Source organism: Ostrea edulis, chromosome 3 (assembly GCF_947568905.1).
Source record: "Ostrea edulis chromosome 3, xbOstEdul1.1, whole genome shotgun sequence".
NCBI classification, from domain to species: domain Eukaryota; kingdom Metazoa; phylum Mollusca; class Bivalvia; order Ostreida; family Ostreidae; genus Ostrea; species Ostrea edulis.
This window is the reverse complement of record NC_079166.1, coordinates 50,769,008-50,784,699: the sequence shown is the minus strand read 5'-3', so window position 1 is coordinate 50,784,699 and position 15,692 is coordinate 50,769,008. Positions and strand designations below refer to the sequence as shown.

The window sequence follows — 15,692 nt, the reverse complement described above, 5'->3', positions numbered from 1 at the left end:
ATGTGTCCTTTAATAACAATAGACAAGAGTACTTCAAAGGTTCTCTTTATATTGTATACATTTGTGATATGACTTCAACAAAATTCAGATTTACCTGTATAAAGGCTAGCACCACACCAGACTAAGTTCATGAAAGGTTTAAACCCTGATACTAATTAACACAACAAAGTGTATTCCCTATTGTGAAAGATCTGCATTTCTCTTCTAATTCATAATTTAAGGTGAATGAGAAAGTGTGCAGCTATTTTCCCTCTTCATTAAAAAGCAATAAAGATTTTGGCATGTAGAAGATACTCCCCCTTCAATCGCACCTATGGACATCCTTAATCTGCATAATTTTCTTTAAAGAAAAAAGGATTCAGTATTTTGATTTTTTCCAGAAAATGAAAAAATTCAACTTATTTTTCATTGTGAATGGGGCAAAATATGCCATGAGAAGGTACCGATAATCCTTGTTTTTTTTTTTATATCTCACTTGAACCCATGGCTCAATAATGTGAGCGTTTCTGATCAAAACTTTCTGTTGTTAGCTCACCTGAGCTGAAAGCTCAAGAGAGCTTTTCTGATCGCCTTTTGTCCGTCATCGGTCTGTCTGTCTGTAAACTTTTTACATCTTCGACTTCTGCTCCATGCAGAATCACTGGGCCAAAAAAGTTCTAATTTACATGGAAGCTTCCTCACATCGTGCAGATTCAAGTTTGTTAAATTCATAGCCCATGTGGGTAGAGTGGGGCCACAATTGGGAATCAAAGTTTTACATGAAAGTATTTAGGAAAAAGTCTTTATAAATCTTCTCGAGAGAACCACATGCGCTAGTCCAGACAAGTTCAAATTTACATGGCAGCTTTATGACATAGTGCAGATTTAGGTCATCCTTAAAAAATTGTATGTTTGCTGTAACGCGACTGACCCACTCAAAACACCGTGACTCAATTTTTTTTATGGCTACTCTGAATGTTCTTTTTTTTTTTTATTTGATCGAGATCGAGATTTAAAAAAAAATCAAACATGGTAGACAAGTCCATGGTCACGTTTACTGTGACCGTCAATTTAAAGCAATACATGCTGTATATCTGACGGTAAATATATTGAAAAATAAAAGAACAAATTCAATAGCGTATATGTGATTAAATATACTTCATAAACCTGTCGTATCAGTAGATTATGTTAATCATGAATCAATTTTGTCTTCCTGACACCGTCAGTGACAGCAATTCCTGCTCATCATCTCCAATGTGCATTGACCTCCGAGGTCATCAGTTGCTGCCAACCCACACACTGATTCTACATACCATGCGTGTCCATATGATCAATTAGTGTTTTAACGGACTTTGACAAAAATTAAAAATGATACGCCACTGTAAGGACTTGGGTGACTAGCAGTCCCAATTGCAATTTGAAACTATAGGCCTAGCAGATATGCGTTTGACGTTTTAATGCAGCCACCAAGTACCTAAAAGGTGCCTACCCTTACAGAAAAAAGGTACATTTTGGGTACCTTTGTTGGGTACACTTTTGGGTACATTTTGGATACATTACAGGTACAATTTGGGTACACTTTGGGTACTTTACGGGTACACTTTAGGTACACCTAAAAGTACCTGGAGTGTACCCAAAAGGTACCTGGAATGTACCTAAAGTGTACCTAAAAGTCTACCCTTTTTGGAACCGGACTTTGAAAATATTTCTAGCTGCAGACGGGTACTTTTTCGGGTACATTGTTCTTTCCCATGCAACTGTCTAAGTTAAAATTTTCCGAGGTACCTTTTGGGTACCTTATTATTTCCAACTTTCCAAGTATCAATTTTTAGGGTACCTTCTGAGTACAATATCTTTGGGTACACACTTTGGGTACGCTTCGGGTACACTAAAAAGTACCCGGAAAATACCCAAAAGGTACCCAGAATGTACCTAAAGGGTACCCAAAAGTCTACCCTTTTTGGAACCAGACTTTAAAAATATTTATAGCTGGAGGCGGGTACTTTTTCGGGTACATTTTCTTTCCCGTACAACTTTTTAAGGTTTTAATTTTTGGGGTACCTTTTAGGTACAATTTTTTCAACATTGTTGTTCCCATTTTGGGGTACCTTTTGGGTACATTTCTTTGATACATTTTCAGGGTACATTATGGGTACATTATTGATACAATCCAGGTACATTTTAGGTACTTTTCAGGTACAATCCAGGTACCATTTCAGAAACTTTTCTGGTACATTTTAGGTACAATTCTGCTACTATTTTAGGTACTATTCAGGTACATTATTGGTAAAATCCGGTTACCAATTTCGACAGTTTTTAGTTACAAAACTGGGTACATTTTAGGTACATTATAGGTACTTTATGGGTACAATTTTAGGTACAAACCCGGTGCCATTTTAGGTACAAACTGGGTACAGCATAAGTACCATTTTAAGTACACTCTGGGTGCCATTTTAGGCACTTTTTGGGTACCATTTATGGCATTTTCCAGACTTTGCTTGCCTCTCCTAAAGTATGCTTGACTAACACTTCAAATGTACTGGAGTTATGCTAGTTTTCATGAATATTACCAACCATGTGTCCTGAAAAAATGAAGAATCTTAATATATGAGAAATTGCATTTAATTCATACTATAAAAAATTATGACACTAGTACTGCGAGATATTATTAAAAACTCAACTTTTAGGGGCCTAATTAATTTACCATGGGCAACATTTAAATCGATGTTGATAAATTGTCCGAGTTTTATATGTGTTCGCCACCAGTGCACACATATCAACGATGTAAATACCCAAATATAGCGAGTAAAGCGTGTATTTGGGGATGTTATTCCTTTATACATCTGTAATTGGCGCTGTTTTTCTAAAATAAACAGTGCAATCATTATTTATTTTTGGATTAGACAAATTATGATACGTTAAATTGTTGACAACTAGGCCCTATGCCAAGCTATTGTCACGCGTGCATTTCGGAAAGAAAGAAAAAGACAACACACACACAAATCAATAAAAATATTCAAATTTAAAGTGGTAATCACATTATTTTATTTTGATAAAGGAATCTTATTACTATTTTTGAATTGTGATCTGCACGTCTTTAGGAAGTACGAAGTGGGAGCATGGCGTTATAGCCTACTGACGCACTCAAGATGCTACGAGTTCAATAAAGAAATAATTTTATAATTCAATTTAAAGTTAGGAAATACAATATTCTATTATTTGTATAATTAAAAGTTCAATTATTTTGTATCTTTATTTTTTGTTGTTGTAAATCTACCAGTTGGTAGAAGTTACATTGTATCGTCGATATATGTTGTTACAAGGTGAAGGTCAGTTGATCCGAGTGTGTATTGAATTTGAAGAACAAAACAGAATGTATGCTATAGGCCTACCAGTGCTTATAGCTTCGATGTATCCATTTTCTCGCAGTTTATCAGGGTCTCTGTCCAAGCGATGTTTGAAAAGGTGACTGGGTGTGTTTTTTAAGGTAAAGTTCTTGCTCCAACAAAAAAATTATCCACGTCTTTTTTCTCGTACCTTCCATCGAAAAATTGAAAAATACTCAGTCTAAATCCTTTCTACCGACAACTAGTACACCCGAGCACGGCACAAAACATCTTAATGCATTATTATTTACAATCCGTTAACGTGACAATTGGTTTTTTGTCGATTAAATCTAATCTGTTTATGAAATGGCTAATAGATGTTTTCAAACCCGAGGGCGCATATGACGTCACACAAAATGGCGCGTAAACTAGCGAAAGAAAATATGCATATCGCAAGATTTGAATTTCATCACTTTCAAACTCGAAAACTACGCAAAATATTTCATTTTAAACACATTTAAAGTAGTTTTAGGCATAAAAAGAGTTAATTTTGCTGAAAAAATGAAAAAGTTTAGAAACATGCGTTGTGTCCTTTAAGTATTATTTGATAATATGTATGTGACTTGTTGTTGGAGAGGATTTTTTGCTGAATAGATGATTTTAATAAAATATTTATGTATATCTTTCGAAGTTTTTTTTTTATATAGTTAATGGTCAAACACACTTGATGTTGTGTTAATATATGATACATTTACAATGATTTGATTGATATTTTATTTAAAAAGACAAATATTTATTTTCATGCTAAAATGTCGTGAATTTTGAGCTTTGAAAAAAGGTCGTCGAGCGCAAAATCCCCCATGGGGATTTTTCAAAGTTGGCATGTATGAACCACGATTCACAGGTTTTCAAAATGGAAGACTTCTAAACATTTAAAGATATAGATAACTTCCCTCATGAAAATTTTAGTCTGAAATTTTCCTGAAACATTTCTGAAATTTTCCTGAAACATTTCAGAATTGTCTATCTGAATCAAGTCTGAAACAAAAGTCTGAAACATGCCTGTAATTGGAACATTCCAGGCATGTTTCAGACTTGGTGTTTCAGCCAATTGCGAGTGATGTTTCAGCCAAAATTTCAGCAATGTTTCATACAGTTTTCAAACTATAAGTAAGCAAGGTTTCAGAAATATTCAGCAATTATTCAGTGCCGTTTCAGCAATTATTCAGCACTGTTTCAGAAATTATTCAGCACTGTTTCAGAAATTATTCAGCACTGTTTCAGCAAATATTAAGTACTGTTTCAGCAATTATTCAGCACTGTTTCAGCAATTATTCAGTGCTGTTTCAGCAAATATTAAGTACTGTTTCAGCAATTATTCAGTGCTGTTTCAGCAAATATTCAGTGCCGTTTCAGCAATAATACCCCACCTATTCAGCAATGTTACAGCACTTATTCAGCAAGGATATGCTAGCTTTTCATCCTGCAATATACTTTAAAAAATAATCGAGACAAATATATTTCAATTTTTATTTTTCAATCAAAATATCAAGTCTTAAATTGTCTTTTTCAGGCACTACCTTTTTTATAATTTAAATTTCCATTTACTGTTTACTTGGTATTACATCCTACCGGGTCTTCCCACCTCTCTGATTAGAAATAGCTAGCTGTTGTAGGCCTTATAGTCCACTATGAGGTAATCATTCTGATTGTCATATAGATCTTGTCTGTATCCAACGAATTTTTAAGATAATCCACTTCTTAATTTGCTTGAATCCATCTGAAATTATACTAGCATACATGTACATTGTAAACTTAACAATGTGTTTAATCTTATAAATAATGATCGAAGTTCATATAAATTCATGATCTTAATTAATTCAACATGGAATGCTTCAAATTTATGTGATCGAAAGTTCTGATTTTTACATAGTACAGGCACTTAATTAATAGGACTATTAGGTTAACATTAACACAAAAATTCATACCTCGAACTGCTAACAAAATGGCGTCGAAGATTCAGGCCAGGGAAACCAAGATCTGGAGGTTTTCATGCTTATGCATTCTCCCTCAAGGTATTTACTAAAATCTTTTCTTGGATCCTTTATACAGGAGAGTGGAATCGCATTAAATTCATCTTCACCCACTCATACAACGATGGCGTTATGATTTCAATACATGGCTGTTGATCAAACAAAATTTTTCCCGCGTGCAATACTTCCGTCTGCGATGAATATTAAACTGGTACCCTTATCGACCTCGCCTATTTCGTATGTAGGTAGCATCGATCAGCGGGGAACCAGTTTACAAATATTTAAAAAAAAATATTGTCAAAAGTATTATAGCTCTTAAAATAAAGGATATATTCCAATATTTCTCCTATAAATTTTTTTTATCGATTTTTTTAATACTTTGTAATTGATTGACAACTTCCGTCAACATCAGAAGAAAACACAGAAGATGGAGGCCGGAGGGGCAGTGCAGTGAGAAGATTCTGCCTTACTTAACATGTAAGTTTCAAAACCAAAATAATATAGGCTTAAATTATGATTGAAAATGACAGTCATATAAATAAATGGCACTTGGTTTCAATTTTGAAGTAGAGGTGACTGTCTAATGAAAGTCGCCGATTTTTTTTGATTTATTTTTTTAAAGTTACGATTTTTGTTAGACCTAGGACACCCATGTTTTCTTATGTAACAGTGTGTAAAGATTTCAAGCTAAATGCACAATTGAATTTCACTGCCCACAGTTATAACAAGTAGGGATTACACACGTTGTAATTCTAAAACGACAAAGTTACGACGACCCGAATTTTCTCAACACAATTTCGCAATCTCTTGCTAGTGCCATTCTTCCATACTTTCACAACGTCTCGTAGGTTGAAAAATTCAAAAAATGCTTAATGCAGTTTTGTATTTGATTCCAATTGCAAAAATATACTATGGTTAAGCAGTTTAAGTATATCTATGACACAAAATGCTCTTGAATTCATACATTGAAATATTACGTCATTAGACCTGAATTACGATTATAAATCAAATATACAGCATGAGTAATACAGCAATAGATACTCAAGAATTTGCTTGAAATGTAGGACTGTGTGATTGTATTGTTATGGAGCCTCTAATTAATATATTCATATATTGTTATTATATTTTTTCAGTAAGTCATTCTTAGGAGAACTTCTTAGTAGATAATAAGCAGGCTGACTCTTTATAAATTGGGAAGAGGAAGGAGTCGGAACTGTACATTCTGGAGGGAGTGGCTTGTGCTGAGTTTTATTTTTTAAGGAAACTTCCATTCAACATGTTCAACAACAGAAAATTTGTGAATTAACCCACTGTAGAGTGCCAAAATCTGTTAAAACAGAATTATAGTTGCAGATTAATCTAATAGATCTGCCTGTGATGACCATGATTGGAACTATATCTTGTTTAGTAAATGGACTTAAATAATGATCAACTCCAAAAAGTACCAAAAACTGTTACAACAGAATTGCTACAGTATAGATGCCTGTGATGACCATGATGATCGAGACTAATATTTTTGATGAAGTGTTAAAGTGTATACACAGACACAAACATGGGCATAGTTAATTTGTTTTGTATTATATAATGTCCATTATGGGTTGATTTCATTGTCATGTCATATATTATGATTATAGTTTAAATAATTTATCTCCAAGGAATTTGTCTTTTCTCAGCATGATAAGTTGTCGCAATATTGCAGAGTTTCAGACAGTTTCAGCAATTTGAATGTTTCAGATGGAACTCAGCAATTTTAATTGATGTTTCAGACTGTCTCAGCAACTTGTCTGAATGTTTCAGTAATTAAGAAATGTTTCAGCAATGCTCAAGGTGTTTCAGCATATGTACTGAAACATTTTCAGCATTGATTCAGCAAGAAACATTTCAGTAAGCAATGTTTCAGTAATTAAGAAATGTTTCAGCAATGCTCAAGGTGTTTCAGCATATATGCTGAAACATGTTCAGCATTGATTCAGCAAGAAAAATTTCAGTAAGCAACGTTTCAGATTTGTTTCAGATATCTTTCAGCAAATTTTCAGCAAAATATTTTCATGAGGGTTTATTTCAGTATCTGTTGAAGACTGGCAAGTAATTACACTAGTATTAATAGCAACCCCTTTTTATATTGCCTATATATACCTATATATTTACAAAGTCTGAATGTTGTCCATGTCTTGTGTACTTTAGTGTGTAAAAGTGAGATTTAGTATCACTACTAAGGATGAAATGTTATACCGATAAACCACAATACACACACAATAAACATAATATATCACGGTACAAATAAGGAATAACTGTCTTGTTTGAGTGGGTTAAATGTTTATATTAAAAGCGATTAGATCACATGGTTTTTGGCATAAACGCAGGTGAAGGCATTTATGCATACAAATACTATGTGGGCCAATCGCTTTATCATCTCATTACCCTCCTAAACTAGACAGGTGTTATTTACATTATCTTCTAAATAAAAGAAATTTTAGTAAGTTTTATCAATAATTCTTTATTGATTAATGGTAAAATTTGTTTATATTTTAACCTTCGGCTGAAAGCTAGCTTGAGTGACGTCACAATGGCGCGAGAGAATGGTGATTTATGAGACAATAAACTCATTGTCTACTTGGTAGTGTTATATAGAACAGAATGTAAATATAAATATATACCAGTACCTGTTTATCGCAATCTATTTACATTCTGCATTGAAGACTCGACTTCAATTCAGTTCTCGAAGTAAAGTTATTAGTTTTGAAATCTTTAATCTGTTGTCTTACTGTTCATCGCAATTTTGCTCATTTACAAATCAAATATAGTTATGTGGTTTTCAAAAACAAAAACACAAAAAAACCCAACCTACCTACCCACACTGAAAAATCTGAGTTGCGTTACAGCAAACATACAATTTTTAAGGATGGCCTTATGTTAAATTTGTAAAAATCATGGCCCACGGGGTAGGTTGTGGTCACAGTAGGGGATTAAAATTTTACATGCAAACATATAGAGGAAATTTTAAATATGAGCCAAGGTGACTCATGAGTCCCTTATTTTCATATTGCATCACAAATGTCACACTGTCCTATGGACATACTTCTATTTGTCTTTTGTCATAGGCCTTTGTTATATGCATGGTATACAATTAAAAGACATTGTGTCACGTGCTATTTTTGATGACCTTGACCTTTTATGTAAAAGTCAAATGATAATTTTTTTTGACTAGGCCTGTAATATTTGGTATGTTGGTATACAATGATTTTTTATATATTTTATATCACAAGAGGATGCTCTGCCTAACAGTGCTATTGTTTATTTCTTCCTTTTTGCAGGAATATTACACTGTTCATGGACAAGATGCATTGTTTGTTGCCAAGGAGGTCTTCAAGACAGTTGCTGTTATAAAATATTTAGGTACAGGTAAGGGATAATGCTCTTTACTGTATAATAATAAGAAATTTTTATACCCCTCCACAAACACAGCAGTCACCTTTATTCAGTTGCCACTTGTACCATGTGGTCATTTCATTTTATTTCTCCAGGTGAAATTTCTTTATAGTGTTACTCTATATAGCTTGGACATCACCTCTGTAACACGGTCAACAATTATACCAAACCAAGATTTTACTTTGTCATTACTTGGCAATTTTGACTTGTTGCATTACGCACATCCTGGATTTTTTTAGCTCATGTGAGCTGAAAGCTCAAGTTAGCTTCTCTGATCACTTTTTGTTCGGCGTCCATCTGTCCGTCCATAATAAACTTTTAACATTTTCGACTTCTTCTCCAGAACTATAGGGCTAATTTCAGCCAAACTTGCCACAAAGGATGCTTGGATAAAGAGGAATTTTGTTCAAATGAAGTGCCACACCGTTTTTATGCCCCCCCCCCCCCCCCCCTTCAAAGAAGAGGGGCATATTGGTTTGCACCTGTCGGTTGGTCGGTCAGTTGACCACATGTTGTCCGCTCAATAGGTCAAGGGTCAATCTAGTCTGGACATAGGAATATGATGTCCGCTCAATATCTTGAGAACCCTTTGCTTGAAAGACATCAAACTTGGCACACTGGTACATCCTAAGGAGTAGATGACCCCTATTGATTTTGAGGTCATATGGTCAAAGGTCAAGGGTCAAACTGGGCATAGGAATATACTGACCATTCAATATCTTGAGAACCCTTTGCTCGACAGACATCAAACTTGGTACACTGGCAGTCTTCACGAAAAACTTTGTGAAGCACAGGCCCTTTGGGCCTCCCAGTATAAAAATATTGCAAGCCCGAACAATATTTTAATGGCCCAAAATGTTTTTTCTAATTTGACCACTTGTCATTTGCAAGGTACAAGCATGTTCTACTGTAGGAAAATAGATATCCAGATGACCATAGTTAAAGAACAACTGACATTATTATATCTTATTTTATTTTTCAACAGATGACATCAGAAGCTCATGTTCTACTGTGTTTTGTATACACCACGTACAAAACATTGTTTTCTCCCGAATTAAATCTTAGCAAAGGCCCACTCTCAGTCCAATGGGGCTTAACTTTTCGATTTCTTTTTCTCCTTGTACTACTGGTTTTTTTTAATTTATTTATTTGGATTTGGATCTGATGGTTGTGATTGCGAAATACGCTTGTGAGGTTTGGAATTTCACTGACAATCCCCCTCCCTACATGGGTTGAATATTATTTTACGTCCCTCTTGAAAATATTTCACTCATATGGAGATGTCACCACTGCCGGTGAAGGGCTACATAATTTAGGGATATGTTCGGCGCTTATGGCCATCGAGCAGGAAGGGATCTTTATCATGCCACACCTGCTGTAACACGGGACCTCAGTTTTTGCCGTCTCATCCGAAGGACCGCCCCTATAAGTCCCCTCTTACGACAAGCAAGGGGGTACTGAGGACCTATTCTAACCCGAAACCCCACGGGAATCCCAACCCGGACATATATAAAAAATACATGCACATACTATATATTTACATTAACTTCCAGTGCCTGCCTATACTTCATAAAAGGCAGGATGGTTGATCATTTTTCGATGCGAAATTTCATTGGTACATGTAAGTCATGACAAAATCTGAGTCAGTGTCGCACTATATTTGTAATATACAAAACATACAATAAAACATTTACAGGCCCTCCGGACTCCTGGGTTAAATATTTTTAGAAACCCGATCCCGATTTTACTGGCCTCGGGCATCGGGCCACCGGTTAACGTCGAAGACTGTACACTGGTACATCTTAAGGAGAAAATGACCCTTATTGATTTTAAGGTCACATGGTCAAACTGGACATGGGAATATACTGTCCGTTCAATATCTTGAGAACCCTTTGCTTGACAGACATCAAACTTGGTACACTGGTACATCTTCAGGAGAAGATGATCCCTATTGATTTTGAGGTCACATATTTAAAGGTCAAGGGTCAAACTGGACATAGGAATATACTGTCCGTTCAATATCTTGAGAACCCTTTGCTTGACAGACATCAAACTTGGTACACTGGTACATCTTCAGGAGAAGACGATCCTTATTGATTTTGAAGTCACATGGTCAAAGGTCAAGGGTCAACCTGGACATTGGAATATACTGTCCGTTCAATATCTTGAGAACCCTTTGCTTGACAGACACCAAACTTAGTACAGTGGTGTATATTCAAGAGAAGATGACTCCTATTGATTTTGAGGTCACATGGTCAAAGGTCAAGGGTCAAACTGGACATAGTAATATACTGTCCACTCAATATCTTGATAACCCTTTTGCTTGACAGACATCAAACTTAGTACACTGGTACATCTTCAGGAGAAGATGACCAATATTGATTTTGAGGTCAAAAGTCAATTGTTGAACTGGACATAGTAATATATTGTCTCCTATATTTTAAGAATTATTTGCTTGATTGACACCAAACTTGGTACACTGTTACAGCATAAGGAGTAGATGGCCCCTATTGAGTTTTAGGTCACATGGTCAATTCACTCTTGACATAGGAAGATATTGTCTGCTCAGTATTTTGAACTGATGATACTACTATCAATTAAATGATGTGTGTGTATAACCCTTTTCAATTTTGCACCATTGGGGGAGGGGGGGGGGGGCATATGTGTTTTACAAACATCTCTTGTTTGATATGGAAATAATTAAGAATTAATTAAAATTTTGCGAGACCTTCTAAAATCCACTGGGCCAGAAAAGTTGAAATTTACATAAAGGCTTCCTGACTTGGGTTGGATTCAAGTTTGTTCAAATCATGGTCTCTGGGTTAGAGTGGGGCACAATAGGGGATCAAAGTTTTACATGGAGATACATAGGAAAAATCTTTAGAAATTTTCTTATCAATAACAGCAGGGCAGTGAATACTCATATTAATATACAAACATTGTCAGGTAGTGTAGTTTCAACTTTGTTTTAATCATAGTCACATGCAGATGTGTATGGTGGGGTCACAATAGGGAATTACATAGGAAGATCAGAGAAATCTATAAAAATCTTCTTCTCAAGAATAGCAGGACCATGATTAGTGATATTACTTTGCCAGGATCTTCAGGTAGTGCAAATTCAAGTTTGTTTAATTCAGGGCCCCAGATATAGTTGGCATCACGTTAGGAGCTCAGTTTTATATGGTAATTAATATACAGGAAATTAAGTATTAAAAATTTTTTTTTAAGATTAGCAGGACCACGCTAAGTCATAGTTGGCATCACGTTAGGAGCTCAGTTTTATATGGTAATTAATATACAGGAAATTAAGTATTAAAAATTTTTTTTTGAAGATTAGCAGGACCACGCTAAGTCATATCAAAATGCAAACATTCCTAAAATGTGTGGATTCAAGAATTTTTTCACCTGAGCTCAAGTGAGCTTTTCTGATCAAAATTTGTCAGTTGTCGGTCGGCGTCAGTGTTTGTCGTTGTAAACTTTTCACATTTTCATCTTCTTCTCCAATACCAATAGACCAATTTCAACCATACTTCACACAAAGCATCCTTGGTTGAAGTACTTTTAAGTTTGTCTAAATGAAGGGCCATGTCCCCTTCAAAGGGGAGATAATCACAAAAATGCAAAATTAGGGTAGAGTCATTTAAAAATCTTCTTCTTAAGAACCACTGGACCAGAGGAGCTGACATTTACATGAAAGCTTCCTGACATAGTGCAGATTCAAGTTTATTCAAATCATGGCCCCGAGGGATAATTTTACATTACAAATATATAGGGAAAAATCTTTTTCTCAAGAACCTCTGGGCTAGGCAAGTACAAATTTACATGAAAGCTTTCTGACATAGTGCAGATGAATTTGCTCGATGCATGCGCTGTATGTTTTCTGAAAGGAAAACATCCTGAATTTGTGGCTATTTTCATTGAAAATGGCATTTCTGCAATTTTATGCCAACTTCTAGCTCTCGTCATATGATGACACAAATTATTTTGCTGATCAAACTGAGCGGATTTTGGGTTTGCTAATCTATTCCTTATTTCAATGTCAGGGTTTAAGCTCCAAGTGAAATCATCGATATTTTGGGCCAAATGACTTTAGAAACTGTACCTACTCCTTTGTTAAAATCATGACCCCCGGGCGTAAAATGGGGCCGCAATAGGGGATCAAAGTTGTACATGCAAATATATAGGGAAAATCTTTGAAAATCTTCTTCTCAAGAACGACTAGGCCAGAAAAGTTTACATTTATATGAAAGCTTCCTGACATAGTGCAGATTCAAGTTTGTTAAAAACAATGGTCCCCAGGGTGTAGGATGGGGCCCTCAACAGGGTATCAAAGTTTTACATACAAATATGTAAGAAAATCTTCTCAAGAACCATTTAGCAAAAGAAGTTTACATCTTACATAGTGCAGATTCAAGTTTGTGAAAGTCATAGCCCCTGGCATTAGGTTGGGTCCACTATAGTGATCAAAGGTTTACATGCGAGTATATAGGGAATACTTGAAATATGGGCCAAGGTGAGCAGTGTGGCCCATGGGCCTCTTGTTTTGGGAGTTATGCCCCTCTTGAACTTAGAATTTCAAGCTTGTCTGTCCTGTTCCTGAGACCGCTCAACAGAATTTCGTGAAACTTTGTAGTTAATAAGGACACACTGTATAAATGTGCATATTCCCAGAAGATTCTGATTCAATAATTTTTCTGGGAGTTATGCCACTATCGAACTTAGAATTTTGAATCCGTCTGTCCTGTTCTTGCAGTAATGCATAACATTAACATTCATTATATGAGGCATTGTCAAGCAATGTTGGAGCGTAGGGTATGTAAGCTTGCTCACTTCTGCTTTCTTTCATTTTTTACTGTTGCTGAATATCGGAATTTAGCTTAGATATTCAGAGCAGGAAATTTTTTTTCTAAATTTTTAGCCCTTGGGACTAGTGATACTTTTAACTAGTGCTCAGGTGACTGATAAGGACTGTGAGCCTCTTATTCAAATTGTAGTCCTCCGAGTATAGGGACACATCTTTAAAAATCTTCCATTTCAATAACAGCAGGACCATGATTAGTCATATTGATATGTAAGCTTCCCAAGGTAGTGCAGATTCAAGTTTGTTCAAATCATAATCCACGCCCCGGGGGTAGGGAGGAACCACATTAGAGGATCAAAGTTGTACACAAGAATAGATAAGGGAGCATATCTTTAAAAATCCTCATCTAAACAATAGCAGGGCCATGGTTAGTCATTGATATGCATCATCAGCTAGTTCAAATAATTGAGGGGCCCTGGAGGTATTCGGGGGGGGGGGGGGGGGGGGGGGGGGGGGGGCAATAAGAGATCAAATACAAAAAATTTATTTTTACATATTAAATTGTGAAGAGTAGCAGGGCCACACTAAATTTTCTGTATAGGGTTTTTGCTATATTTTTCATCAGCTTAATTACTATGGTTTCTTACAGGGGAAAAGAAATTAGAGTCAATAACCATTAGCAAGCTTAACTTTGAATCACTTGCAAAAGAGCTGTTGCTGATACGACAATACAGAGTGGAGATCTACAAGAACAAATCTGGGGCTAAGAGCAATGAATGGTTCATAGCATATAAGGTATGTGTGTGTGTGTGTGTATGTATGTATATATATATATATATATATATATATATATAATTATATGCAAAGCAATTGCAGAGGGACAGGCAGATACTATATGTTGGGGAAAATACAAGCAGAAAATCCATGCAGGTGGTTATGTATATGCATGATATCGCACACGAGTCTTGAGTTTAGAGCCCATTTCATGTGCGGGAAGCAAATTCTCGACATGCTTTTCCAAAGTTTCATTGAAGAAAAAGAAAGCAACTGTCACTGTGTATCTGAACAGAAGAGAACAATACACAAACAAAATCCTAAAATGGATGGTTTATATTTTTGCATATAAAATAAATATATTGCTGACTGATTTCGAATGATGAGCTGTGAAGTGTTTGGTAGGGGTAATTTGACTTTGTAGTAGACTTTCCCCCTTGTTCAATTAAAATAGTAGCGTAATTTATCAAGCTCAGTATATGATAAATTATATACAATAATTAAAAATCAAAACTGCCTGGTGCCAATTTGCATACTTCCGAAATCCTTTGTAATAATCAGGATTAAGGGGGAAACTTTATTGTAATAGCAAAATATCTGGGGATGATATGTTATGCATAGGGAATGTTTGCATTATCCAAGTCTGTCTATGAAAAAATATGCTAGACACAGGTAGCCAGCAACATTATCAATTTCAAACATGATTGGATGAAGCTAAAAAAAAGTATTTATTGTTTTTTATTCCCAAATTAGATTGCAGCGTGTTTACTAAAAATACTATTGTTTTCGAATTCATTTTTTAGGTACGCCAGGTTTCATGATCAAAGTACACTAAAACATGGAAGCTTCCAGATGCTTCATACTGCAGCAACTGGGGGCCCAAATGTGGCCCCCCAGATCCCTTTCTCTCAGATTTTCCCTTCTCTTCTCTCTCTCTCTCTCTCTCTCTCTCTCTCCCCCCCCCCCCCACTCCACCCTCTTTATATAACGGATATATCGGCCACTTTTTATAGAACATTTGTTAACAAACATGTGTAATTTTCCGTCATAATACTGGCCACTTTTTGAAAACGAGAATCTTTTGGCCAGACAGGTGATCATCATTTGCCAGGTGTGAAAAATGACCTACTGGCCAGGAGGGAAATTATCCACTGGAGGTGTGCAAAATACAAGTGGCCTCTATAATATCTATGGTTTACCTGTTAGTGACACCTGACAAGTCCAAGTGACCCTTCCAAATTTTTAACCAAAATGTAACAGATATTGAACACAGTACCAAATGCCATATTGTTGCACATCACTATCTTATGGATATAAGCTGAAGAGAATTAAAAACAAACCCATTACTGT

The 15,692-nt window shown here is 35.6% G+C and overlaps 1 protein-coding gene and 1 long non-coding RNA gene across 3 annotated transcripts in view; both read left to right on the top strand.

Annotated features, from left to right (window-relative positions):
- Positions 1 to 15,692, top strand: part of LOC125674155 (DNA mismatch repair protein Msh2-like) — a 243,605-nt gene that overhangs the window by 45,608 nt on the left and 182,305 nt on the right. The window contains exons 4-5 of one of the 2 annotated variants that reach the window (XM_056158092.1): positions 8,653 to 8,740; positions 14,218 to 14,363. In XM_056158092.1, the coding sequence (XP_056014067.1) occupies positions 8,653 to 8,740; positions 14,218 to 14,363 (234 nt within the window). The remainder of the gene's footprint in view (positions 1 to 8,652; positions 8,741 to 14,217; positions 14,364 to 15,692) is intronic. The other variant, XM_056158093.1, reaches the window with a different exon arrangement.
- LOC125674162 (uncharacterized) lies at positions 5,714 to 6,992 on the top strand. The gene is made up of 2 exons (XR_007370024.2): positions 5,714 to 5,815; positions 6,472 to 6,992. It is a non-coding gene; the product is annotated as an uncharacterized LOC125674162 (long non-coding RNA).